Below are 25,557 nucleotides of genomic sequence, written 5' to 3'. Positions count from 1 at the left end.
TACAAAATGTCATTGAAGTTTTGTTAATAACGTTTTGTATATGGTCATAGTAGTGTTTAACACACAATTTGGTTTATCATAAAAGATTTCATTCCTAATAATATAATATTAAAAAAATTCTAATTTTACATGTGTATCTAATTATATAACGTTAATTATTAAAAATAATTATTATTTTTATTAACTGTGCAAATAGACATATAAAAAAACAAATATAATTGTATAATTATATAAAATATTTTATATTATTAATGTATTAAAATTAAACTCATAATATGATATGATATAACGTATAAAATGGCTTAGAGGGTAATTTTGCTTTGCCCACCATGATCAAATATGTGAATAGCTTAGCTTTTCACAAAAAGTCAATATTTCCAAAATTCTAAAAGTCATTGTTTCTGTTCCTATTCCCTAAAACTACCATATTATTATTAATGTTGGTGAATTGATAGGTATTAATATGCTTATTAATTTATTTTGTTATTAATTAAATATGTGTAATAAAAATAAAATATAAAATAAGTTAAGATGGTAAAATTATATTTTTGGATTTAGATTTTGGTAAAAAAAAAAATAGACTTCATTTTTTATTATATCAATCACATCTTTTTAAATTCTCAATATTTAATAAACATTAATCTAAAATTAAAATAAGTTTTTTATAAGTTTATTTTAATACCCTAAATAGCATAAAATAATTTATATAATCATCAAATTACAATTTTCTAATTATTAATTACACTATAACTATAAAAAGTAAATATTTTTCCTAATGTATCACTATGTAATTTCATGCCTAAACAATTTATCAATTTTTATTTTTCATATTATTTATTTTACCTAATTAATCAATAATTCAATATATCGGTATTCTAGTTTGGTCTATTTAACTAATCGTATCTCCGTTGACCAGAAACTTGATCGGAACCGCCTCTGGCGGTGGTCAACCCTCTCTTTTCCCTCATTGCTTCCTCAAGGTGCATACTTTTACTCCTTTACTAACAAGTTTGTTTTTTTCGGTGCATTTTCAATTTCATTTGGCATCTTCAATTTCACTATAATGAATATTTTGTGTTAGGGTTTAGGGGTTACTAATTACTGGTATTACTTCTGACTTTGCGAGAAGTTGTGAAATTTGTTAATTCAGCACTTAAGTTTTAGTTGGATTTTTGTATAATGAGTTGGGATTTTACTCATTAAGATGTAAAGTTTGAGCTTTTACGTTTTGCTTATAGGTTTAGCTTTTACTTGCAAACTCTACTTATAACACCCTTGATAGTGTGAACTATGAAGCTGAGAGATTAAACCCACACTTATAGCAGTAAGCAAAGCTTCAAGCTTTTGAAACTTAGATAATTAGAGAGTAAATGCTGAACTTAGCTCCCTGCTTCAGCACCACGGGTCAGTGCCTCCTTCTTTGGTTTGCTTGTCAATAATCTTCATTTTCCAGTCATAAAATTGCAGGAATGATGACATAGGAAGTAACAATGGCAGCGTGAAATTCGTTCACAAATATCTAGTAATATAGCACTCTACGTGTTTGTTACTTTGCTTGACAGAAATTGGAACTTTTTAATTACTTCTAGTTTGATATTTCAATAACTCTTTTGCCTTCTTAGTGTTAGTATGGGTTTGCTACTAGTTCGTTTTTATTCTTGTGGTGCGAATGTTAAAGTACATAATTTGTGAATGATATAGCTTATAATTTGTGGGTGTCTAAATCTTGATGAGTTAGAATGATTTGAGTACAAAGTTCTGATTTCAATGCTGAGTTTTATGTTAGTTGCGGTAGAGATACTTTCATTTGACACTGGAGAGGAGAAGAAGGGAGAAGAGGTCAAGAATGAGATTAATTTTTGGGAGTGAGGTTATATTTCATGATTTAGGTTGGGGACCAATTTGAGTCAAACAAAATCATTTGATGTCATCCTCCGCGTCAGCTAGCCATTGGAGTCCCACGTGAGCACATAACCATCCATGTTGGAGTGCTCTTAGGGACTAACGTGATTCATGGTGAAAATTTTGGGCATCAATTTGATGCAATATATTTTTCGGGGAACAACTTGATTCAAGTGTGAGATTTTAGGGACTACTTGAGCATTTACTCGATAATTAGATATCTTTCCACTAAGAGCTGCTACAAAGATGAAAGATGTTTTCGTTTCAATTAGCAGAGTGCTAATATACATCTTCATGCATTTCCATTTGAGAAGGAAATACTATAATTTTGTTAACTGCCCAAATTTTAGGATATATATAGTCGCTGGTTAATTCTAAACTGGCCAGTTTCATTTAACATTGCCATTGAGCGCAAAAATTTGATTCTTGTGTATGGTTCTCGCAGAAAGAAGCTGTTCACTTGGTTTTCAATGTTGGATTCGATTGCATCTCATTTTGTCAGTCTCATTGGCATCATAGGTAACATTTTTCATTTCAGCATTGCTCAACTTTTTGTTACTGGATTTGTAGGCACCTTTTTATTTCTTAATCTTTTTGCTATCGTTGTGAGCAATGAAACATCAAAACCTAATGGCTTCTTCCTGTTGAATTCATCTAGATAGAGGAGGCAGGTCAAGATGGAAGCTCTAGCCAAGAGTTTTAGTACTCTTGCTTTTTGATTATTCCATGTCAATGATTACACAAGGACAAGTTCGATATTTATCTAAATGCGTAAAACCTATTATACAACCAATATCAAGCAGCAGTTACATCGATTTGATGTGCAAGCAGCACCATTACGAAGAAGCACTCCATGCATTCGATTTCTATATAAAGAACTCAAGTATCCAGCTGGAACCAAGCACATATACGAATTTAATACTGGCTTGTACTAACTCTAGATCTCTTGAATATGGTAGGAAAGTTCATGATCACATTTTAAATTCCAACCATCGACCAGACATTGTTCTGCATAATCATATTCTTAATATGTATGGAAAATGTGGTTCTTTGAAGGATGCTAGAAAAGTTTTTGAAGCAATGCAGCTGAGAAATGTGGTCTCATGGACATTAATGATCTCTGGATACTCTCAAAACAGTCAAGAGAATGATGCCATCATCATGTATTTGCAAATGCTGCGATCGGGACATTTACCAGACCAGTTAACCTTTGGAAGCATACTCAAGGCTTGCTCTATTGCAGGTGATATAACTTTAGGTTGGCAGCTGCATGGCCATGTAATCAAATTAGGATTTGGTTATCATCTGATTGCACAAAATGCTCTTATTGCAATGTATACAAAATTTGGACAAATTAATCACGCCTCAGATGTGTTTACTACAATCTCTACAAAGGATTTGATTTCTTGGGGTTCCATGATTACAGGGTTTACCCAATTTGGTAATGAGATAGATGCTTTATATCTTTTCAGAGACATGCTCAGGCAGGGTTCCTATCAGCCAAATGAATTTATATTTGGTAGTGTTTTCAGTGCTTGCAGCAGCCTGCTAGAGCCAGAATTCGGAAGGCAAATACATGGAGTATGTACTAAATTTGGTTTAGGGAGGAATACTTTTGCTGGATGTTCGCTCTCAGATATGTATGCAAAATTTGGATTCTTACCTTCAGCAAAACTTGCATTTTATCATATTGAAAGCCCTGATTTAGTGTCATGGAATGCAATTATTGCAGCATTTGCTGACAGTGGTGATGCTAATGAATCCATATATTTTTTCTGTCAGATGATGGATTCGGGATTGGTCCCAGATAGCATTACATGCCTCTCCTTACTTTCTGCTTGTGGGAGCTCGATGGCACTCAACCAAGGCAAGCAAATTCATTCCTACGTTATCAAACTAGGATTCGATAAGCATGCACCTGTTTGCAACTCTTTGCTAACCATGTACACGAAGTGTTCAAATCTACAAGATGCATTTAATGTTTTTGAAGATATAAGCGAGAATGCCAATTTAGTCTCGTGGAATGCAATTCTTTCAGCTTGTTTGCAGCATAAACAAGCAGGAGAGTCTTTCAGATTGTTTAAACTAATGATTTCTTCTGCAAATAGACCTGACAATATCACCATAATGAACTTATTAGGAACTTGCGCAGAATTAGCTTCATTAGAAGCCGGGAATCAAGTCCATTGCCTTAGTGTTAAAAGTGGACTTGTGCTAGATGTTTCTGTCTGCAATGGATTGATTGACATGTATGCAAAGTGTGGATCACTGAAATCTGCTCAAAATGTTTTTGATTCAACTCTCAACCAAAATGTTATCTCGTGGAGTAGTTTGATTGTTGGTTATGCACAATTTGGGCTTGCACATGAAGCACTTAATCTCTTCAGAAGAATGAGAAAGTTTGGTATTCACCCTAATGAGGTCACATATCTTGGGGTTCTCAGCGCATGCAGTCACATTGGATTGGTGGAGGAAGGATGGCACCTATATAAAACCATGCAAGTCGAACTAGGTATTCCACCAAGAAGAGAGCACTTCTCATGCATGGTTGATTTGCTTGCTCGAGCTGGATGCTTGAATGAAGCAGAGACTTTTATCATGAAAACAGGATTTGACCCCGATATTACTACGTGGAAAACTCTCCTATCTGCTTGCAAAACTCATGGTAATGTTGACATTGCGAAGCGAGCTGCAGAAAATATACTAAAGCTTGATCCTTCCAGCTCTGCTGCAATGGTGTTACTTTGCAATATTCATGCTTCTGCCGGAAACTGGGAAGATGTTGCCAAACTAAGGAGCTTGATGAAACAAACAGGTGTAGCAAAGGTTCCTGGTCAGAGTTGGATAGAAGTCAAGGATAAGATCCATGTGTTCTTCTCAGATGATACATCACATCCTCAAAGGGAAAAAATATACACAATGCTTGAAGAGTTATGGTTGCAGATGTTGGATGATGGTTATGATAGTTGCAAATGGTTAGACATTGACATTTAGTGAGGAAGTTAGTTGGAAGGTTTCATCAAAGCTATGCTTTTTTTGGTTCCCGATTGAGCAACCTGCATCCAAGTCCTTATACTAAGAACCCAACTAACCTATCCCAAACCGGGACTACAGATTAAGGGACCAAGGGACTTACAATATTGACCAATCCCATATTGGTTTGTTGAAACTATGCTGCTGATATGTGACAGATAGGGTGAGTTAAGCTCCACTTAAACAAGGTATGCATCAGTTATTGGGATTGATGATATGCAGTATGCCTCTAAGTTATATCTTGTTTAATGCCATATATCACTTTGGGCTAAATAGATTGTTGCATATAATATATGACAATGAGTTATATGTTAATCAATGTAAGTTATTAAAATTTTTGTTGGAGATATTCTTATTTCTTTTGTATAGGAAAAATTATCTCTTTTATTATTCTCTTTTTTCTTCTATCTCTCTTCTTTATATTAAATGGTCAATATTACTTATTACTTTATGGAGTAAATATTTCTTACTGTAGTAAAAGTTAAGAATGCATTTGTATATAAGGATATAATTGACAATATAATGATAAATTTTAAAAAAAAAATGACATTGTGGAACAAAAAATAAGGTATCATATTTAATGAATGAGGGAGTATAAGATTATGTTAATCAATTGGATTCTCACCAAACACTCAACTGCTATTTACTTCCTTCAAGACACCACCACTCTTATTAAATTAAATCCTAATCAATCATCACACACTATATGATAATTAGGTTAAGATTTTGTCAAATTAATTTCTTCTTTACAAGAGCATGACTTCTAGTTCTAGTTACTCGCCCCCAACCAAAACAATGTCATGAAACATTACCCTTATATTGCTAAATCTTATAATTACCATAACCCTCTAGGCATCATCATCACATGGTGTATGAAACAATGGTCATAATAATTTCTTGCACCAAATCCATGATTATCACAATCTTAATCTTGATCATCTTTTGTGCTGTGTTGATTAATGGTGCCAATGTAAAATCTAGTTCCTCTATAGGCACCAAAGGGCAATGGCAACTTCTATTTCACAATTCTGGTGTGGTCAGCATGCACATGGCTTTGACCAATCGGAACACGGTTATAATGTTTGACCAAACCGGAGCTGGCCAATCAGGTTACAAATTAAGAAAACGCTACAATGGAACACGGTGCACCACAAGTCACAATGATCTTGTGGATCCTACATGCTATGCACACTCAGTAGAGTATGACATTGCTGCTAACAAAGTTAGGCCTTTGAGGCTTGACACTGATACATGGTGTTCCTCTGGTTCATTTCTTAGCAATGGAACACTATTGCAAACTGGTGGATATGGCAATCGAGCTAAAAGCATAAGATTCTGTAGACCCTGTGGTGGTGGTGGTGGAAAGAATCTTACATGTGGTTGGATTCAATCAAAGAAGACCCTTTTTGATGAACGGCGGTATGCTTCTAGTCAAATACTCGCAGAACATGACAGAGTTGTTGTTGTTGGTGGAAGAAACGTATTCACATATGAATATGTACCAAAAATTAATCATGAAGAAAAATCTTTTGCTCTTCCATTCTTGCACCAAACCAATGACAAAAATTCAGGAGGGAACAATCTCTATCCTTTTCTTCATTTATCATCTGATGGGAACTTGTTCATTTTCGCAAACCGTGATTCAATCCTGCTCAATGCGAGAAGGAACCGGGTGATCAAGACATTCCCTCGGATCCCCGGACATGGATCAAGAAACTATCCAAGTTCAGGCTCATCTGTGATGCTACCTTTACATCATAAGGACAAGTTCCAAAAGGTGGAAGTTATGGTATGTGGTGGTTCTACTACTGGGGCATTCAGGGCTGCTAACAAGGGCATGTTCCTAGAAGGCTTAAGATCATGTGGGAGAATGGTAATTACAGGTAAGAGTTAGAATTTCAAGTGTAAATAATTTGGTCTGATATGGGTTAAGATGTGGTGTGTGACATTTTTATGGTTTATCATTTAATTTGTTAATTTAGAAATTTTCAGAATTATCTTTTAGTGGATTGTATGAGTAGTAGCATATATCTATTTCCCCATGATTCTATTAATTTGACTTGAGTCAAGATAAAAATTACTTAAAAACTTGTGTTTGGAAATTTTCTGGATCTGTCACTGCAGGTAACCATCACAAATGGAACATGGAGTACATGCCGCAACCGCGCCTCCTCCATGACATGCTGATTCTCCCAACTGGCCAAATTTTGATCATCAATGGAGCAAAACATGGTTGTGCAGGGTTTGACAATGCAAGAAATGCTTCTCTTGAACCATACCTGTATAACCCCAAAAAGATATTTGGGAAGAGGTTCAAGGTGCTTAAGTCCACAAGCATTGCCAGAATGCACCATTCATCAGCAACCCTTCTTCCTGATGGAAGGGTCTTGGTTGGTGGTGGCAACCCTCATCCAAGGTATTACTTTTTAAAATTTATAAAACTTACAATGAAATCTCAACCATGAAGAAGCGAAAATTTTAATACAAAAATGTGTCTTTTATTATCATTTTCACTATTATTATTAAAGAATGGTGAAGGGAAGCCTTGGAGCAACGATTGAGTTGTCTCCGTGTGACCTGAAGGTCACGGGTTCAGACGTGGAATAAGCCACCGATATAATTATTAAGTTTAGACTGCCTACATTGCACCCTTTGGGTGCAGCTCCTCCCCAGATTCTGCGTTAACGCGGGATGTTTATACACCAAACTATTAACGACGCTAGAGTATAATTCCTATAATTATTCAGTTGATTATTATTCATAACAGGTACATATTTCGCAATGTGGCATACCCAACAGAATTGAGACTCCAAGCATTTGTTCCACACTACATGGACAAGAGGTACCAGAACAAGAGGCCTATGAACTTAACCATAGAATATGGTAATCAAATTGGGTACGGTAAAGAGTTTAGAGTGAAGTTTATGGTGGTTAAGAAGGGGCAAATTAGTAATAATACTGTAACGTTCAGTGCATATGCACCACCATTTACTACACATGCATTTGGCATGAATCAAAGGATGCTTAAGCTTAGGTGCAAGAGAATGGATGTGAGCAAAAATGGTTCAGTGAATGCAATTTTGGAAGCACCACCATCATCTTTTGTTGCACCTTCTGGTTACTACTTGCTCACTGTTGTTAATGCTGGAATTCCAAGCATTTCTCAATGGATTAGGTTCACACATAATGGTTAGTTGATTCATTTAATATACAATTTAGGAGTACTAATTACTTAGGAGTTTTCTCATATACAAAATGTCTAATGATACTGCTTATTATTATTATGTTATAGATGATAGATAATAAAATTGTTTCCAACCATTTATTTGAGCGTTAACAATTTAATTATGAACAATGTTATTACAACTTTTTATTTTTGGGTTAGATCAAATTGACTCCTCTGTTATGAGATGTGATATGAAATTTAATTGGCGCAAGTCAAAATTTCAAACGTTCATTTAATAATAATAAATAATTTTCATGATTGCATGCAATTTGTAAATACATATCGATGATCATTGATAATAGTAAGACATTAGGATTTGAATTAAAGTTTAAACGTGTGATCTATTCAGTTAATTGATTGAGAGACAAATTCGTTTAAATTCCAACAAGCTTTTTAGTATATTCCAAAATAATAACTAAATTTTATATTTTAGAGAGATAAATTAAATATAACTTATTTTTCTTTATTTTTAGAAATTAAATATAAGGCTAACTTATCCCAAAAATTAGCTTAATATAAAGGTGTCGAACTTATAATAAAAGGAAATAACATTTCTTTTAATAGAAAGTGATCAAACCATCAAGAATTTATGGTTCATTATGGAATCCAAAATTCCAAATTTTATTGCTTTAACCATGCCTTATCTTATTGGTCAATGCAATATTTTGTTGTATAATATCTTTAGAGCATTATTTAGCTAAATCTATGAAGATTTATATAATTAGAAATTGATTTGATTTTTGTTAATTTTTAATAATCAAGATTACAGTAGCTCTTTTAAAAGTTTTGGTTTCTTAAAATTTAAATACAAATTCAAATATGTAACAAACTAAAATAAAATAATAGAAGATCAATCTAAAATAGTATCTAAATCTAATGATAAAGATAAAACAGAATAAAATTAAATCCTAATAATTATTCTAAAGGTAAGCTTTCGAAATATTAGATTGTATATATACAAATCAAATCTTCCAACATATTTGATTTCATAAATTCCATAATTTTACAATGATGCCAAAAGGCACAATTTTTTTCCCTATATTAAATTGTTATTTCTTAATGATCAATTTATATTTTTTCTCTCTTTCTTAATCATCAAATTAACTTGCCTCTATGAAGATGGTTTTGATGGAAGACAATTCAAGTTCAAAATATGTGGTGTTTTTTGATGGATTAAGCATTGAAACAATCATCACTCACAAAGCCAGCATAGTTGAGGAGTGGATTCAAGAAATTTCATCAAAAGAAGACATGATTATTGGATTGGATACCGAGTGGACCAAAGATAAAAACAAGACAAAGGTGGCAATTTTGCAATTATGTGTTGAGGATAAGTGTTTAATCTTTCAATTTTTCTTCAATAATATTGTTCCTCAATGTCTTAGGAGCTTTCTTATAGATCCTAACTTCAAATTTGTTGGGGTTGGAATTGAGAATGATATCAAGAGACTCAAGAGTGATTATGGGTTGGAGTGTAAAAATGGCATAGATTTGGCTACTTTTGCAGGAGAAAAATGTGATCAAAATTATTCATCTAGAGGGTTGAAATTTTTGGCTAAAGAACTTGTGGGGCTTGATATGAAGAAGTCAAAGGATATTTGCACGAGTGAATGGAAGTCAAAGGAGTTGACCAAAGATCAAATTGAATATGCATGCATTGATGCCTATGCTTCTTACAAAATTGGCCACTATCTCCTTCTTCAAAAGGAAGAGGTTTACCCTAAACCTATCTAAATGATGTTTCTTATGTATGTAATTTGTTTTTTTGTAAGGATTATAGGTTTATTTTTTTTTTCTCCCCAAAATTAGGAGTGAGATTTGAATCCGAAATTTTTAGATAAAGATGTGTAGACTATGTCATTTGAATTATAGTTCGTTGGCAAGAATGATAGGTTTATTAAGAATATGTTTTCTTTGCTATTCTTTTTAACTATTTGATCTTATAATTGTTTTTGTTTATTGAATTAGCTCTATTATTGTAAATTTTTCTTAGTTTTTTAAAACTAATGATTAATATAACTTTATATTCTTTCGGAATTTTTCAAATGTTTTCAGTGGGAATAAGGGACTCTCTTTATTATTTAAGGTGAATGGTTAAATTTATTTTTGGTTTAATTATTTTGTTAGTTTCTATAATTTTATTAAATTTATAATTAAATTTTTATATATATAATTAAATTTTATATTATTTTTAATTTTATAATTAGGTTATTTTTAGTGTACAATTAATTGAATATTTTTTCGTAAATTAAAAGTATTTATAATTAAAAACATAATAATTGAATTTTTGATCGTATATATTTTAAAAAATTATTTTATTAATTTTAACATTTTTGACATAAAAAAAATTTAATTACAAAATTAAAAGTTATAAAAATTTAATTAAAAAATAATTATAAAGATTTAATTAAAAATTTAGTAAAATTATAAAAATTAATAAAATAATAGTTTAATTATTTTGTCGATCTTATAGTTTTACTGAGTTTTTAAGTAGATTTTTATATATTTTTTAATAGAGTTTTTATACCATATCAAATTTTGTAATGAAGTTTTTATTGTGACAAAAATGCTGAAATAACAGTAAAAATTTAATTATAAAATTTAATATATATAAAATAATAAAAATTTAACTAAAAATTTGATAAATTATAAAAAAATAGAATAATTAAATCTAAAATAATTAAATATTTATCCTCCAAAGATTATTTATCTTTTCAATTAATTTTAAGTTGAGTCATGTTGACATGGCACCGCGTGGAAAGCTAGTTTCAATAGAACCAAAAGATGCATATAAGCTGGTTTCACGCTTACTTTTACGTGTGTAATTCTATTGATGCTAACTGTAAAAAAAATATAAAATATATAGGCTCTTGTATACATGTGAATGGATAGAAATGACATAGATTTGATCGGATAATAAAGACAGATATGGATGAGAAATAAGAAAAAAAAATATCATATTGGGGTGATTTTGTTAGAATTCAAGAATATGGAAGAATACTTTTAAAAAAGATTTAGCTAAATTTGTGTAAAAAATTCATATTATTTGGAGCTTTCATGATTTTTTTATGTATGTGTAGGTGGGAGTTTTTTAGTATGATATATGAAAATGGGAAAGTAGTTTTTTTTAATTTTACAAACAAAATCTTTATTAATTTATATTATTATTAACTGTTTTGATCACTATATACTACACACAAAAAATTATCAATCATGTATTTTTATATTTATACGTATTACTTTATACATATTTTTAGTTTAATAATTATTGACTATTAAAATAGTCAAACCTTTTTTTAGTAGTATAATAAAAAATTTTGAGATACCAAATACTAATATATAGTAATTGATTGATGACTAAATTTTTATATCGGTATAATTAGGTATTTATTATAATTGATCTTTTAATTAGTTATTATTTATAAAATTTTAATAAAATAATTATCATAATTATTTTTAGATATTGTGTCTCACATTTTTTATATATTTAAAATTTAAAATTATATCTTCTTAAAATTAAATATTTAAATTTAAATTTAAATTTAATAAAATAAAAATAATAACCCAAAATTAAACTCTAATTAAATTAAAATTAAAATAATACTATCAAAATCAATCTTTTTCGATTCTAAATTGTATAGAATTATTTAACAAGAGAAATGAACGTAATTATTTTTGAATGAGTTTCAGATGCGTTAAAAAATTATTTAGTGAGTAATTTTGTAATTTTAGATGTGTTAAAAATTATTTATGTTAAAAAAATACAAACACGAGTATAAACGAATTTTAGATTTGTATAAAAAATATTGTGCGTTATCTTGTTAAAAAATAATTTATATTAAAAAAATATAAGTATAAACTTAAATAATTTTAAATATATACTAAAAATATTTTATTTGTTATCTTGTTATTTTAGATGTGTTATAAATATATGTAAAATAATAAAAAAATTTAACAAAACAAGGATGCGACAAAGAGAAATAAAGTAATTCAAATACAATATAATTTTTCATGACAAATGGTTAGTAAAATTATTAAAAGAGATTTACTAAGTAGTGCTTTATCATGCAATCAAGTAGTTAATTTCCAACTTCTAGTCAATTAAATAATGCACACATTGAGTAACACATTATTTATTAGACTAAATAGTTAGTAATATCTAGTTAGTTAATTCATAATGCATTGAACATTCATCTATGACAAAATGGTGTAAAGAAAATTAACTAAACATAATATAATTTTTAATGATAAAATGGTTGGTAAAAATTTTAATGAAGACTTACTAGCAACGCTTTAAAATATTATTAATGTAATATTGAATATCAATTTCTATAGATATTTATATGGTATACGTTTTTCATGAAACTAAAAAATAAAAATAATTGAAGTTGCGTATTTTATAAATGAAAAATATCAAACTTTTGTAAATTTTTAAAAATTAAAGTTTGAGATTTAAGCTTTAAAACTTCCATGATTTTTGAAAGGAGAAAGGAGGAGTGACTCATCTTTTTAGTTACACAAGTATATAATAATTATAAAATTTAAATTAAATAAAAATAATAGTGATTCCTTAAATATAAGAAAGATGATTAATTAAATAAATTAAAATATTTATATTGAAAGAAGGAATAAAGGATAAAAATTAAAAAATAAGTAGCATTTTCATATTTTATATATACTAGTATATATACTTATGTTTTGTAGGAGATAACGTACAAAAATATATAAAGTAATTTTTTAATAAAAATATACATAAAAATTTTATAAAATTAATTAAATTTAAAGTTTAATTATTTTTAATATTAAAAATAATAAAAACAACGAGTAATAATTTTACTCATTTTTAAAGTATAACAATTATTATAATATATATAGTTTGGAATTAAATTAAAATATTTATTAAAATTTTATTATTTAAAAGTTTTTTTAGATAATATTAATAGTTAAATTTATCGATATTTTTTTTAATTTTTGAATAAAATTTTAAAATTTTCTTACTAATACGATCAAATAAACTATTAAACAATTTAATATTTGTTTCAATTAAATAAATAAATAAATAATATATTTAAATAAATCAAATAAAATAGATAAAAAATTCCTTCAAGAATTATAATTGACTAAAATCCCATGTGCCGGGTCCACCACTTGAAAATTCAATTCCAACTGTAATATTTAATACCAACTGGTTTGCTTTTGTTACTATCCAAAGAAAGAAAACAAGTATTATGATAAATATATATATATATATATATACATAAATGAATACAGCTTGTGACTGAATTTCAAGCCATTATTCTTCAAGTTGATTTTTGGTAATAGAAGATGACAGTGAAGGTGGTGCCTAGTTTGAATGAAGAGAGGTGCCTTGTGGTGAGGGGAAAAGTGGTTCTGACTGATGTTCCCAAAAGCATTCAGGTTTCTTCAATTGGCACTGCTGAATCTGATTCTGCTGCTTTTTTGGGTGCTACTTCTCATCTTCCAAGTTCTCGTCATGTCTTCACTCTTGGCATTCTCCGGTCAGTACTTGATAGAGATATAACCATTTATATGTTTTCGATGATATAGTTTCTCTTAATATGATATCATATTAGAACTTTTATATTGTGATGATTCAACTTTGTGGCATATTTATATACATGACAACAAAAAAATAAATAAATAATTTGGTTGATCGAGCAATCAGCTCACTCACAAGCACGAATTTGAATCTTATCTCGCTTACGCAGTAACTTATTAGCTAGCTACATACCCTCTAATAAAGATCAAATTCACGACAGATTAATCGTTGACCTTTGGGTTAGGAATAAAAAGTAGAAACAAAAAAAAAGGTTAACTACGATTTTAGTTCTTAAGGTATAGGTCGAAAATGTTTTTCGTCCCCAATCTTTTTTGCATACAAAATCGTTTCTAAGATTTAAAACCAAGTTTTAAAATTATTATTTTTACTTAGATATTAAAATTTTGGACCAAATTATTCATAATAAAAAAATTATAAATAAAAAAAAGTAAAAAATAAGACAGAGAGTGTTTCTGCTCATGCGAAGGAGGAAGGGATGAAGGAAAAGGGGGAAGGGAAGAAGAAGAAGAAGCTGTTCACGATTCACCGCTTCACTTCTGCCGCCACCTCCGTACGATTTTGGCCTCTAAGGTAAGGACGATTTCAAAACCAAGTTAAATCTTGGGGATGATTTTGTATGCAAAAAAAGTTAGGAACGAAAAAAATTTTGGACTTATACCTTAGGAACCAAAATAGTACTTAACCTTGGTGGTCAGATATTTAGAGTTCAAACCCGATCTTGCGTATGTAGTAACATATTGACTAGCTGATCAAATTTGCAATGGATTATTCATTGACCTGTTGAGTTAGATTAGGGATAGAAACCAAAAACAAAATATGACAAAAAAGAAAGTCAAACTTAATTTACTCAAAGAAGTTATTAATTCAACATTATATTGATGTTAAGTTGTTAAGTGCTGAACTCTTGATTATGAACAAAAATGCAGGGGATATAAGTTACTATCACTCTTCAGAGTGAAGATATGGTGGATGATACCAAGGGTTGGAAAATGTGCAAGTGATGTTCCATTGGAGACTCAGTTCTTGCTTCTAGAAGCAAGAGAAGATTCTGCACTCAATGGTGATGATGATAATGATGAAGAGTTTTGTTCTGATTCAGATGAGGATCCTTCAACATCACAAAACACAAACTACATTCTCTTCTTGCCTGTTTTGGATGGACAATTTCGTTCAACTTTGCAAGGAACTCAATCAAATCAGCTCCAATTCTGCGTCGAAAGCGGTTCGTATAGACTCTTCTTACACTTTCATTTTCGGTTCATTTTGGAGGACCAATCTATCCGACAGAATTAATTTTTGAGGACTTTTAGAGAATAAAATTTTATTAGGAACTAAAGTATCCGATCTGAAATTCCTTGAGGAATGTCTATTCTTTAGTCAAAGTAGATGAACAATGGTTTTAACTTTATCATTCTATAAACTGTGATACTTACCAATTTAATAATTAACACTAATTAATGTGAGTTTTCATTTTTAAATGATCCAGGAGATGCACATATCAAAACTTCACAATCACTAGAAGCTGTATTTGTAAATTCAGGAAACAATCCATTTGAGTTAGTCAGAAACTCTATCAAGTATGTCTTATTTTTCTATGATGTCCTTATTAATTCTTCACAGTATGCTATGTCATGCAAAATTACATATTTATTATTCTTCTTCTTTCTTGTGTTAATATAATAGGATATTGGAAAAACTCAAAGGAAGTTTTAGTCACATTGAGCACAAGAAAATCCCTGCACATCTTGATTGGTTTGGATGGTGCACTTGGGATGCTTTTTACAATCAAGTGAGTCCACAAGGAATAAGAGAGGGCCTTCAAAGGTACAAAATGTTAATCAAAAGTTCAAGAGTTTAGGCCGTTTTTGTTTACAAGCACTAATTTTTGTATCTTTGTCTTTTGTGTCATGTTTTCGGTGTAGTGTCTTATTCTGTTTTCAAAACACCAAACACAGCTTGCAAATGTTGAGAAAGCAAGTGACAATACTTATTACTTTTACTTAACAGTTTCTCAGAAGGAAGTTGTTCACCAAAGTTTCTCATCATTGATGATGGTTGGCAAGACACATTCAATGAGTTTCACAAAGAAGGTGAACCACCAATTGAAGGAATACAGTAAGGCCATCATTTTTGTTTGCTTTTTTCTATTTTGGTAAATTACCCTTTCTACCCTCCATTTCTGACTCATCATGTTGATATTTCCTGTTTACCAAATAGGTTTGCAACCAGACTAATAGGCATGAAAGAAAACAAAAAGTTCAACAATGCAGACCTTGACAATTCTTGCAACAATCTCCACAATTTTGTTGATTTCATCAAACACAACTTTGGACTAAAGTAAGCAATCTCATGTCAATTAAAGCATTTATGCACTATTCCTTCCTTCGTGTGCTGGTCGCCTTTAACTATAAGCTGTTTTCGATAAGTATCTCAGAACAGAATATACATATACGAGATAGAAAGGTTTTGTGTATCTTTGTAAATATAAAACTGAGCAATTATTCTCTCAAGATAGAAGTCATCTATCTTGAAATAAGTTTGTATTTGCAAATATATCTATATTTCGAATTACTAAGACAGTTTCCAAACAAGGCCTAATCTACAACACCATGATTCACAATAACAAGAGAATTGAAGAGTTACAATTTTCTAAACCATGCAGATATGTTTACATGTGGCATGCATTAGCTGGTTACTGGGGAGGAGTATTCCCATCATCAGAAGCTATGAAGAAATACAATCCAAAACTTTCATATCCAATTCAATCACCTGGAAACACAGGGAACCTTAGAGATATAGCCATGGACAGCCTGCAAAAATATGGAGTTGGAATCATGGATCCTGAAAAGCTTCAAGATTTCTACAATGACTATCACAGTTATCTTGCTAGCTGTGGCGTCGACGGCGTCAAAGTTGATGTCCAGAATGTGATAGAAACCTTAGGCTCTGGTCATGGCGGACGCGTTTCGCTGACAAAACGGTATCAAGAGGCACTAGAGGAATCTATAGCCAAGAACTTCAAGGACAATAACCTCATTTGTTGCATGTCTCACAACTCTGATTCAATATACAGGTTTGTGTACTTAACTAAATATCAAGAAGGGTTAAGAGCAAAAGTATCTTACTCTAAGTTGATCTATATCTGAGATTTAATTTTGATGCACTATGAATGTAATGTAGTTTTACGCGTACGTCCAATTATGTAACGTTGTGTCAGCAAAAAATAACTACTTTTTACATTGACTGTATAAATAGTCATCCAAAAGAACAGATGTGATTGAATGACTGTCAATGAATCAAAATTAAACTCCTTTATGTATACCAGAAACGTATTTAACTATATAAAGAATTATTTATACCGAATCGAAGCTAAAGTTTTCTGTTGATAAATTTTTAGTTCAAAGAAGAGTGCATCAGCAAGAGCATCTGAAGATTTCATGCCAACAAAGCCAAAACTTCAAACCTTACACATTGCCTCAGTATCCTTCAATAGTCTTCTTCTTGGGGAGATATTTGTGTCTGATTGGGACATGTTCCATGTAATACAATATTCCTGTCACATTTTCTTCTCAAGTCTTTGATCAATGACTGAAATTGTTACAAGTTGCTTCATATGATTCTGAACATTTTTTCCTATTTTTTTCAGAGCAAGCATGACACTGCTGAGTTCCATGCTGCAGCAAGAGCAATAGGTGGTTGTGCAGTATATGTAAGGTAAATAATGCACCAAAAATGTTTTTCTTGTGCTTAAGAAAAAATTCTGAAATGATCTTAACCAAAATTTGATAAAGTATACAGTGATAAACCTGGAAATCATGATTTTGAGATCCTCAAGAAGTTAGTACTGCCTAATGGATCAGTCTTGAGAGCAAGATTCGCCGGCCGCCCGACTCGAGATTGCTTATTTAAAGATCCTGTTATGGATGGTAAAAGGTATCCTAAATTATCCCTAATCTTACAGGAGAGACTCATATGCAGATGTCGTGAAATTGACAATTGAGAATCGTTAGATGACAATTTAGTCAAACATGTCAAATTATCTAACGACTCATAGCTATCAACTTCACATGAAAACAACTGCATGTGAGTTTCGACCAAATAAGATTTGCTCAAAAAGGTATGCTAAATTATTATTATCCTTTTTGTGCAGTTTGCTGAAGATTTGGAACATGAACAAGTTCACTGGGGTGGTAGGTGTGTTCAATTGCCAAGGAGCAGGAAGCTGGCCACTGAAACCAGTTGATGGAACACCAAATAACATAACCTTATCAGGGAAAGTGAGACCCCTTGATGTGGAGTTTCTAGAAGATGTTGCAGGAGAAAACTGGAATGGAAATTGTGCAATATATGCCTTCAATTCAGGTTCAAATTTCAATTCAACAATTACATTCTTATTACATGTTGGTCAATTGATAGACTAGTTTGTAGTCTTCTTACTAGTAGTCCTAAATTCGAGGACTGCGGATTGGAAAGAATCTATATCCGGAGAAACAACTACAGTTTCTTGACTCAAATTAGTCGAATTTCTGATAATATGATTTGGATATCGGCAACAAAGACTAGAAAAAACCTCGGAGTATGTTTGGTTCATGTTTTTGTTTTCAGTGTCTTGTTTGTTTCTCATTCTTTGATTCAAATCCGAGACCTCTAGTTAAGGGATGAAAATACCCCCACTTTGAGTATTCCCAAACTCATATCTACTTCCCTAAAATGTGACTATAATGCAGGTGTTCTTACCAAGCTACAAAACAAAGAAAAACTAGAAGTGACATTAGAGACTCTCCAATGTGAAATATATACAGTATCACCAATCAGGGTAAGTATCCTACTATCTTAACATTGTAATTTATTTTATAAAAGAAAAAAGAAATCATGTTTACTAATACCAACATGCAAAGATGTTAATGTTAATGTTAATGCTAATGATTGAAACATACAGGTGTTTGGTAATGATGTAGAATTTGCACCAATAGGATTGCTTGACATGTACAATTCAGGGGGTGCAGTTGAATCTCTGAACTGCACCATGGATGCTGTCAATGATGAAGAATGCATGGTCAAAATCAAAACCAGAGGATGTGGCAGATTTGGAGCATACTCTAATGTTAGACCAAAACGTTGCATGGTGGAAATGAAGGAGGAAAATGAGTTCTTCTACAACCATGAAAATGGACTACTCGCAATTAATCTTGATGGTAGCGATTGCAAATCAAGGGGCATTGAACTTGCATACTAACTTGGGCTAATTTTGCAGTTACCTTTTTTCTTAACTGCTAAATCATGAAACTAATAATATTGTTATGTGTAATTTTAAATTTTTAATAATGAAAAATGTCAAGGGGAGTAATCCTAATGTCTCTGGGAAGGTTCCAGTACCTTAATCTTCCGGCTGCTAGAACAAATAAAATACTACTACAAATAATTTTTTTGTCAAGCATCCTATAGTAGTTTTTTTTTTTCATTTTGGTCAACTAGATTATGATACAAGAAAATAATAAGTGTAAACAAAATAATACATAAGTCAAAAAGTATAAATAAATAAATAAGTAAATAACTAAACATTAGTTGGCGCTAAGGCTAAAGACTAATCCGTCGCGAATCTGAGTTTCATTTAAAGATCTGCTACTAGCTAATGAGTTGCTGAATGCATAATGTGAGATTCAAACTCCCGACACTTGCTTAAGCAAACAAATTGGATAAAGAAAAAAGAATATAATTTTTTTTTGTTTATCCAAACGGTATCCCCCAACCCGACAGGTTAAAGATTAATCCGTCGCGAATCTGAGCTCCATTTAAGGGTCTGCCGCTGGCCAATGAGTTGCTACATGCACAAGGCGGGATTCGAACTCCCGACACTTGTTTAAACAGACGAGTAAGCTGATTCAACCAACCCAAATTGGTTAGAAAAAAAGAATATATGTCCTGCTTAAGGATTTTTTTTCTTTAAAAACCCAATTTAAATTCAGAGATGGAAAAGAAAAAAAGCCCAGCCCAAATAATCATGTGATAAGAGAAGAATGATCTGCTTGATATTTTTGGTGTTGTTGAGAATCACCGTAAACCCTTTGCTTTCAATTCCCACCCCCTCCTTCCTTATCCTCATTCCCTTCAATTCAAAACCCTTCTGTTCTTCTCTCTGTTCTTACGGTTACATGTCTATCATCACTGGCTTCAAATCCCTAACTACCATGGCAGAATCATGCCTTCTCTCTCCTCCTTCCTCTCTCTTCCATTCCAAACACATCACCCATTCAAATTCCAAACCCCACCACCACACTCTCTTCAAACTCGCTTCTCCATTCCCTTCCCTCTCTCTTTCTCTCACCGCAAGGCGCCATCATCACGTGCTCACTCACGTGGCCCAAACCTCCGACTGGGCCCAGCAAGAGGAAGACAACACTCTCACCTTGGAACAGCAAGAAGCTGAAGAACCTGCACTTTCCGATTGGGAACCCAGCGCTGAAATCGTAGGCGAAGCTGAAGTTGCTGAAGCCGAAGACGGAGACGAAGAAGAAGAAGAAGAAGAAGGAGAAGAAGAAGGAGGGGATTTTGTTGAGCCACCAGAGGAGGCGAAAATCTTCGTTGGAAACTTGCCTTATGACGTTGATAGCCAGAAACTCGCCATGCTTTTCGAGCAAGCTGGAACCGTTGAAATTGCCGAGGTAACTAACAAAACGAACCAACACTCTTCGGTTTTAGTTAGGTTTTCTGCTTTCTGCTCAATTGAGTTACAATTATTAATTAAATTGTTAAAAAAGTCATTTTTACCAATAAAAAGTATAATTTTTTAGGGAGTTATCATTTTTTATTATTGCTAGAGTGATTCCCAAGAAGCACATGCACTACTATAATTGTTTAGGTGTATACTGTTTCATTGTAATGGCTTGTGATGACTTTTGAGTTTTGAAGATGTTAGTTCTTTGTTCTTTATTTTTTGGTTTTTATTAGTTTTGTATGTTGTATTATGACACTTATTTGTTTGTTTTTATAGCTTTTTCAAAGATGTTTGTGTTCTGTGTTGAATATGTACTTCATGATTCTGAAGGTGTTGTGGTATTGTGGCTGTGGCTTTAGGTTATTTACAACAGGGACACTGACCAAAGTCGCGGGTTTGGCTTCGTGACAATGAGTACTGTCGAGGAAGCTGAGGCTGCTGTGGATAAGTTCAACCGCTATGTAAGTTCTTCTTCGACTTGTCGCTGATATCACTAGTTTTGTGCTGTGTATGATGCTAATTTGTCTGAGTTTGGAGTTAGTTTCTTATTGAATTAGGAGGATTGAAAACTCTAAATAGCTTTTGAATTCAAAATTTTCACGGAGAACGAATTCATGAACTCTTTTGGTGTATGTATTTCTGAGGAGATACTGAACTTAGTTGCGTGTGCTAGAAGCTTTTTTTGTATGTTTTCCAATTAACAAGTGAGGAAACAAAAAATTGCACCGAGCAATGTAATGGATCCCTGTTTTGTGTTTTATCTGTTGGATTCTAATGAGGACAGAAAAGTTCAATTTGCAATTGGAGCTGTAACCAATACTCCACACAATTATTTGCAATACTTTTGTATGTAGATCAATGACCTTAATTTTTTTCACTAAATGAAATTAAGCATGTTTTTATAATTTTGTTATTATGGACTTCTTTTGCTATAGAAAGTCTTCTATGCAAGAGTTTTGATTTGATTGCAACACTGAATGTCCTTAGTATTTAATTTTCGCCTCTTTTTTTTTCCCCCTTGCAACAGGATTTAGGTGGAAGACTGTTGACTGTTAACAAGGCTTCTCCAAGAGGAGAGCGACCTGAACGCCCACCCCGTTCATTCGAACAGGCTTTTAGAATCTATGTTGGTAACTTGCCTTGGGATGTTGACAATGGTCGCCTGGAGCAGATTTTCAGCGAACACGGTAAGGTTGTGAATGCTCGCGTAGTGTATGACAGAGAAACTGGACGATCACGCGGCTTTGGTTTTGTCACAATGACTGACGAGAGTGAAATGAACGATGCAATTGCTGCTCTTGATGGCCAGGTATTTCAAAGCTACTTTGTCACGTTATCAATGTTATACATTTCATGCATTGATAATTCAAAATGTTTTGAACTTTGAACTTGAGAGGACAACTTTTTGAACAGCGTAGTTGCTTTTGTCTTAGATTTTCCTTCTGTACACTGATTTAATCATGGGTTTTTAAAAAGAGAATATAATTTTTTTAATTACTAGGACATGAAATTGATGTTTAGACACAAACAACTGTTAATGGATATGATCCAATATCCTTAAAGTTTTAAGGGTATCGGAAAACTCCTGTACATATATTATGAAGTTTGTTGTCTCCCTTCTTTATCTGTGTCTGTGTAAATATGGTGTTTGGGTATGTTGCAGAGTTTGGATGGAAGGGCAATAAGAGTGAATGTTGCTGAGGACAGACCCAGACGCTCTTTTTGAGTATTAGCTCATGTAATCAACAACCATGGCAGCTGCTGGAGTTTTTTGTTTTTATATAGCGCTGAGAATATAGTGTCATTTTTTCTGAAAAATATTTCCTCTCCTGGGCAACCGGTTCCAAATTAAGTTAACACATTCTATTGTCATTATTTTATAGCTGTAATTCTAATTTTCCTCAGATTCTGAAGTGGTCTATGTTCTCCTTTACCCTCTCTTCTTTAGCTGTTTTGTTTTGTTTTGTTTCTATAAAACGGAATCAAATTAAGAAAGATTTACCTTCAAATTAATGTAGCTATCTTGTAAATTTCATAGCTTATGTTGTGAATTGTAGAGCAGAAACTAATTAGTGTTTTTAACTGTTAGAAGTTTTTCTATTGCAAATTTGAAATCTGAATTTACAAACACTTAAGACATACATTTCTATTCTCAAAGAAAAAGATTAAGCTGTTTCAAACTTTTATTACATGTGTCGCCCTTCTTTAGCTGATTATTTGAAACCTTCATCACGTGTTGAACTTGGTTTGCGGAACATAATTAAAATTCGTTGCACATTTTTAATACCAAAATTACTATCACTGCATATGAAGATGAACTTTATTTATATGATACAAGGAGTTGAGTAGCATCAACACTAACTATACAAATTCTAACACCATGTGAGGGAATCCAAGTTCTAACCACGGATATCTGTAGCATTAGCCTTTCAAAATTCCAAGAAACTTAACTATACAGACTCTTAACATTTGTGTATCCGCCATATTTCAAAACCAGAGAGAGACATGTGAACCAAAATTCAAGATCCCTCCTCCATTTCAGTAGCCACGAAGTTGAGCTTCTCGACTGGTGAGCGGTACATAACGAACGGAGGTCTCGGTGTGGACACTAATAGAGCCATCAGATTTCTTGTCCACCACCTTCAAATCTTGAAACATGTTTCCAACTGGGATCACCATTCTTCCTCCAGGCTTTAACTGATCAATAAGTGCTTGCGGAATTTCAGGTGCTGCTGCCCCAACATGAATGGCGTCATAAGGGGCAAACTCCGGCCAACCTTTTCTTCCATCTGTCAAAATTGCTCAAATGTATTCAGTTAGCAATTCAAAATCTGTGATTTGAATATTATGAATATCATGCTCAAATATCTCGAATATCGGTCACATGAACAATACTTCTGAACCAACATAGTTTCAAACAAAACATGAATCATAGCAATCTTTATATTTTCAATTTACAAAATGGACTAACTAAAAAATTATTAAACCAGTTGCGTTATGTTCTCATCACCAATGAATATAAACTAAAATCGGGAAAAACTAGATGGCTATGGTTGACTAAAACGAACTAATATATCAGGAAACTAACCAGCAGCATGAACTGAAAGGGAGCCATCTTTCAATAATTGAGCGGCAGCACTTTTCTGAATATTCTCTATTGAAGAAGAAACCAATTCAGGAATATGCTCCACACCAACAGCACAGCCTTCCGGTCTAACCATCATGCCGAAGCACGCTGTCAAATACCCTGTTCCTGCAAGAGGCCCATATGAAGATTGTTACTCAACACTAAATAGCAAACCTTGGAATACGAGAGCTATGTGAGAAACCAAATTCCCTTGTCAATCCCCTATGCAAGGTTTTACATAAAAAAATCTTCACATTATCTTGCTATGCCTATGAAACCTCGATGCAAATGAGGTATACAGTATAAGCTGCATTTTTTATCCATAATCTACCCAAAAAGAAAAAAATTAAATAAAAAGGATTCCAACTTGAAAGAAACTTACATCTTGGATAAATGCTCAAATTAGACATCAAATATTATATGCAAGACATTAGTCCTTCAATATTCTAGTATATAGCAATATGCCAATATGGTTTCCATAGTATAATAGATCCTACATTTAAGGACAAAGTTGATATCTCAAACTAAATTGATGTCTATTTAGAAATTTGAAAGAGCCGATAACCCAAAATCTTTACAGAACAAGCTTGACATTGCACATACATTGTTCATCGACTAATCTGAATATTTATTCTACCCAATCCATTTCTATAGAATCCGCTAAAGAGAAAATATAGTGCAAAACAATAGATGCAGTGTGTTTCATGGACTATACCGGAGCCAACGTCGAGAGCGTGCATTCCAGGCTGCAAATTCTTCTCCAGTAACTGAAGGCACATCGCATGCATATGCGGCGCAGATATAGTTGCGTTGTACCCTATCGACATGGGGCTGTCGATATAAGCTCCAGCCCCGTTGGGAACAAACAATGCTCTATCAATGCTCTCCATTACTTCAGCTACCTTATTTGATCTTATCACTCCATAACGCTGCAAACTTTCCACCATTGCTTTGTTCCTACTCATGCTGCTGCCAGAGCAGAATCTCTATATATTTGACAACCAAAACAACAAGAATTTCAAGCTTTTGGTAGTGGCAACGCGAAATTATCAAACCCTCAAATTAACTTGTAAACATTCCTAATCAAGTTTAGGGATCTAAGAGTGTAAACTCTAACAAGAAAATTGACAAGTTTAGCTATGCAATTCAAGTTTACCTTGTTGTGAAGGATTTGAATATGGCATAGTAATAGTAATAACCATAAGCCATGATTAAGAAAGTAAAGTAATGAATTATACTGTTTCATTATCTTCCTTTTCTCTTTTCTTTCTTCTCCCCTTCCTAAGAGGACACTAAATAAGGTAAAAACTAATCAAAATCACGAAGAGAATTAGAAATAACGCATATTTACAGCATGGGATACAATTTGCATGTTGGAAAATTCGCAATAAATGAAAAATTAGAAAGAAAAAGAAAGAGAGAATACCTGCATGGAATGGAAGAGAGAGTTTCCCGTAATGAAATTAGGGTTTTGGAAGAAGGAGAAGGAGGTGGTGAGGGAAACAGAGGAGGGAGGCGAAGAATGAGAAGGGAAGAGTGTTGCTGTTGCCGTTAGAGAGAGAGCGCGTGAAGGAGGTAGAGCGCGTGAAGGAGAGGAAGAAGAGAAGAGGAAATTATAGCGCGCAGAGGCAGAAGGAGAAGGAGTAGTATTCATTGTGATTCTGATTCTGTTATTTCTGGTTGTTTCCACACTTCTCCACTCTCTTCCTTTACACGCTCATGTCATATACCACTCACACGTGTCCACTCCACCAAAAAATTTATATACAGTTGTTATTTAATAAATTTTAATCGTTAATTTTAATTATATATATTATATATATTTTTTATAATTAAAATTAATTATTAAAAAGTATTGAAACATTAATATATTAATATATTTAAATTTTTTTATATAATTATTTTTATGTAAAATTAATATTTAAAAATTTTTAGATAATGACAATAATTGCATGCGTACCAATCCTTACTAA

General features: G+C 32.3%; 6 protein-coding genes across 13 annotated transcripts; 5 read left to right on the top strand and 1 right to left on the bottom strand.

Moving 5' to 3' along the window:
* The first annotated feature begins 845 nt into the window (after positions 1-845).
* Positions 846-6,443, top strand: LOC112790414 (pentatricopeptide repeat-containing protein At3g53360, mitochondrial). 7 transcript variants are annotated; one of them, XR_011879844.1, is made up of 5 exons: positions 846-980; positions 2,348-2,421; positions 2,561-2,857; positions 2,959-5,123; positions 5,917-6,443. XR_011879844.1 is itself a non-coding variant. In XM_072232892.1 (4 exons), exons 3-4 carry the CDS (start codon positions 2,855-2,857, stop codon positions 4,894-4,896), a joined length of 1,941 nt encoding a protein of 646 aa, XP_072088993.1. In that variant the 5' UTR covers positions 846-980; positions 2,348-2,421; positions 2,561-2,854; the 3' UTR covers positions 4,897-5,394. The 7 variants fall into 7 exon arrangements, 3 of the variants coding, with proteins under 3 accessions (XP_072088993.1, XP_025688590.1, XP_072088992.1); XR_003817730.2 differs by having other exon boundaries at positions 2,561-5,123; positions 5,928-6,443; XR_003817729.2 differs by having other exon boundaries at positions 2,561-5,123.
* Positions 5,801-8,256, top strand: LOC112790415 (aldehyde oxidase GLOX). The gene is made up of 3 exons (XM_025832807.3): positions 5,801-6,818; positions 7,060-7,351; positions 7,703-8,256. The coding sequence occupies exons 1-3, from the start codon at positions 5,801-5,803 to the stop codon at positions 8,127-8,129; spliced, it is 1,737 nt and encodes a 578-aa protein (XP_025688592.1). The 3' UTR covers positions 8,130-8,256.
* Positions 8,257-9,162: 906 nt separating this feature from the next.
* LOC112770348 (3'-5' exonuclease) lies at positions 9,163-10,125 on the top strand. The gene has a single exon (XM_025814720.3). The coding sequence runs from the start codon at positions 9,275-9,277 to the stop codon at positions 9,893-9,895; it is 621 nt and encodes a 206-aa protein (XP_025670505.1). The 5' UTR covers positions 9,163-9,274; the 3' UTR covers positions 9,896-10,125.
* A 3,240-nt stretch (positions 10,126-13,365) lies between these two features.
* Positions 13,366-19,089, top strand: LOC112790413 (probable galactinol--sucrose galactosyltransferase 2). The gene is made up of 13 exons (XM_025832804.3): positions 13,366-13,680; positions 14,669-14,964; positions 15,229-15,319; positions 15,426-15,566; positions 15,750-15,857; positions 15,960-16,079; positions 16,405-16,815; positions 17,140-17,281; positions 17,389-17,456; positions 17,541-17,675; positions 17,893-18,104; positions 18,470-18,558; positions 18,682-19,089. The coding sequence occupies exons 1-13, from the start codon at positions 13,487-13,489 to the stop codon at positions 18,976-18,978; spliced, it is 2,304 nt and encodes a 767-aa protein (XP_025688589.1). The 5' UTR covers positions 13,366-13,486; the 3' UTR covers positions 18,979-19,089.
* Positions 19,090-19,582: 493 nt separating this feature from the next.
* On the top strand, positions 19,583-22,466 carry LOC112790411 (28 kDa ribonucleoprotein, chloroplastic). Its single transcript, XM_025832798.3, has 4 exons — positions 19,583-20,404; positions 20,817-20,918; positions 21,485-21,766; positions 22,121-22,466. The coding sequence occupies exons 1-4, from the start codon at positions 19,760-19,762 to the stop codon at positions 22,181-22,183; spliced, it is 1,092 nt and encodes a 363-aa protein (XP_025688583.2). The 5' UTR covers positions 19,583-19,759; the 3' UTR covers positions 22,184-22,466.
* A 268-nt stretch (positions 22,467-22,734) lies between these two features.
* LOC112790412 (protein-L-isoaspartate O-methyltransferase 1) lies at positions 22,735-25,338 on the bottom strand. Of its 2 annotated transcripts, XM_025832802.3 has the most exons (5): positions 25,011-25,282; positions 24,741-24,876; positions 24,300-24,570; positions 23,546-23,710; positions 22,735-23,246 (listed from the first exon to the last, which is right to left on the bottom strand). In XM_025832802.3, exons 2-5 carry the CDS (start codon positions 24,828-24,830, stop codon positions 22,996-22,998), a joined length of 777 nt encoding a protein of 258 aa, XP_025688587.1. In that variant the 5' UTR covers positions 24,831-24,876; positions 25,011-25,282; the 3' UTR covers positions 22,735-22,995. The 2 variants fall into 2 exon arrangements, with proteins under 2 accessions (XP_025688587.1, XP_025688584.1); XM_025832799.2 differs by lacking the exon at positions 24,741-24,876 and having other exon boundaries at positions 25,011-25,338.
* Positions 25,339-25,557: the final 219 nt, after the last annotated feature.

This window comes from Arachis hypogaea, chromosome 3 (assembly GCF_003086295.3).
Source record: "Arachis hypogaea cultivar Tifrunner chromosome 3, arahy.Tifrunner.gnm2.J5K5, whole genome shotgun sequence".
NCBI lineage: Eukaryota > Viridiplantae > Streptophyta > Magnoliopsida > Fabales > Fabaceae > Arachis > Arachis hypogaea.
This window is presented reverse-complemented; position numbering and strand designations above follow the sequence as displayed.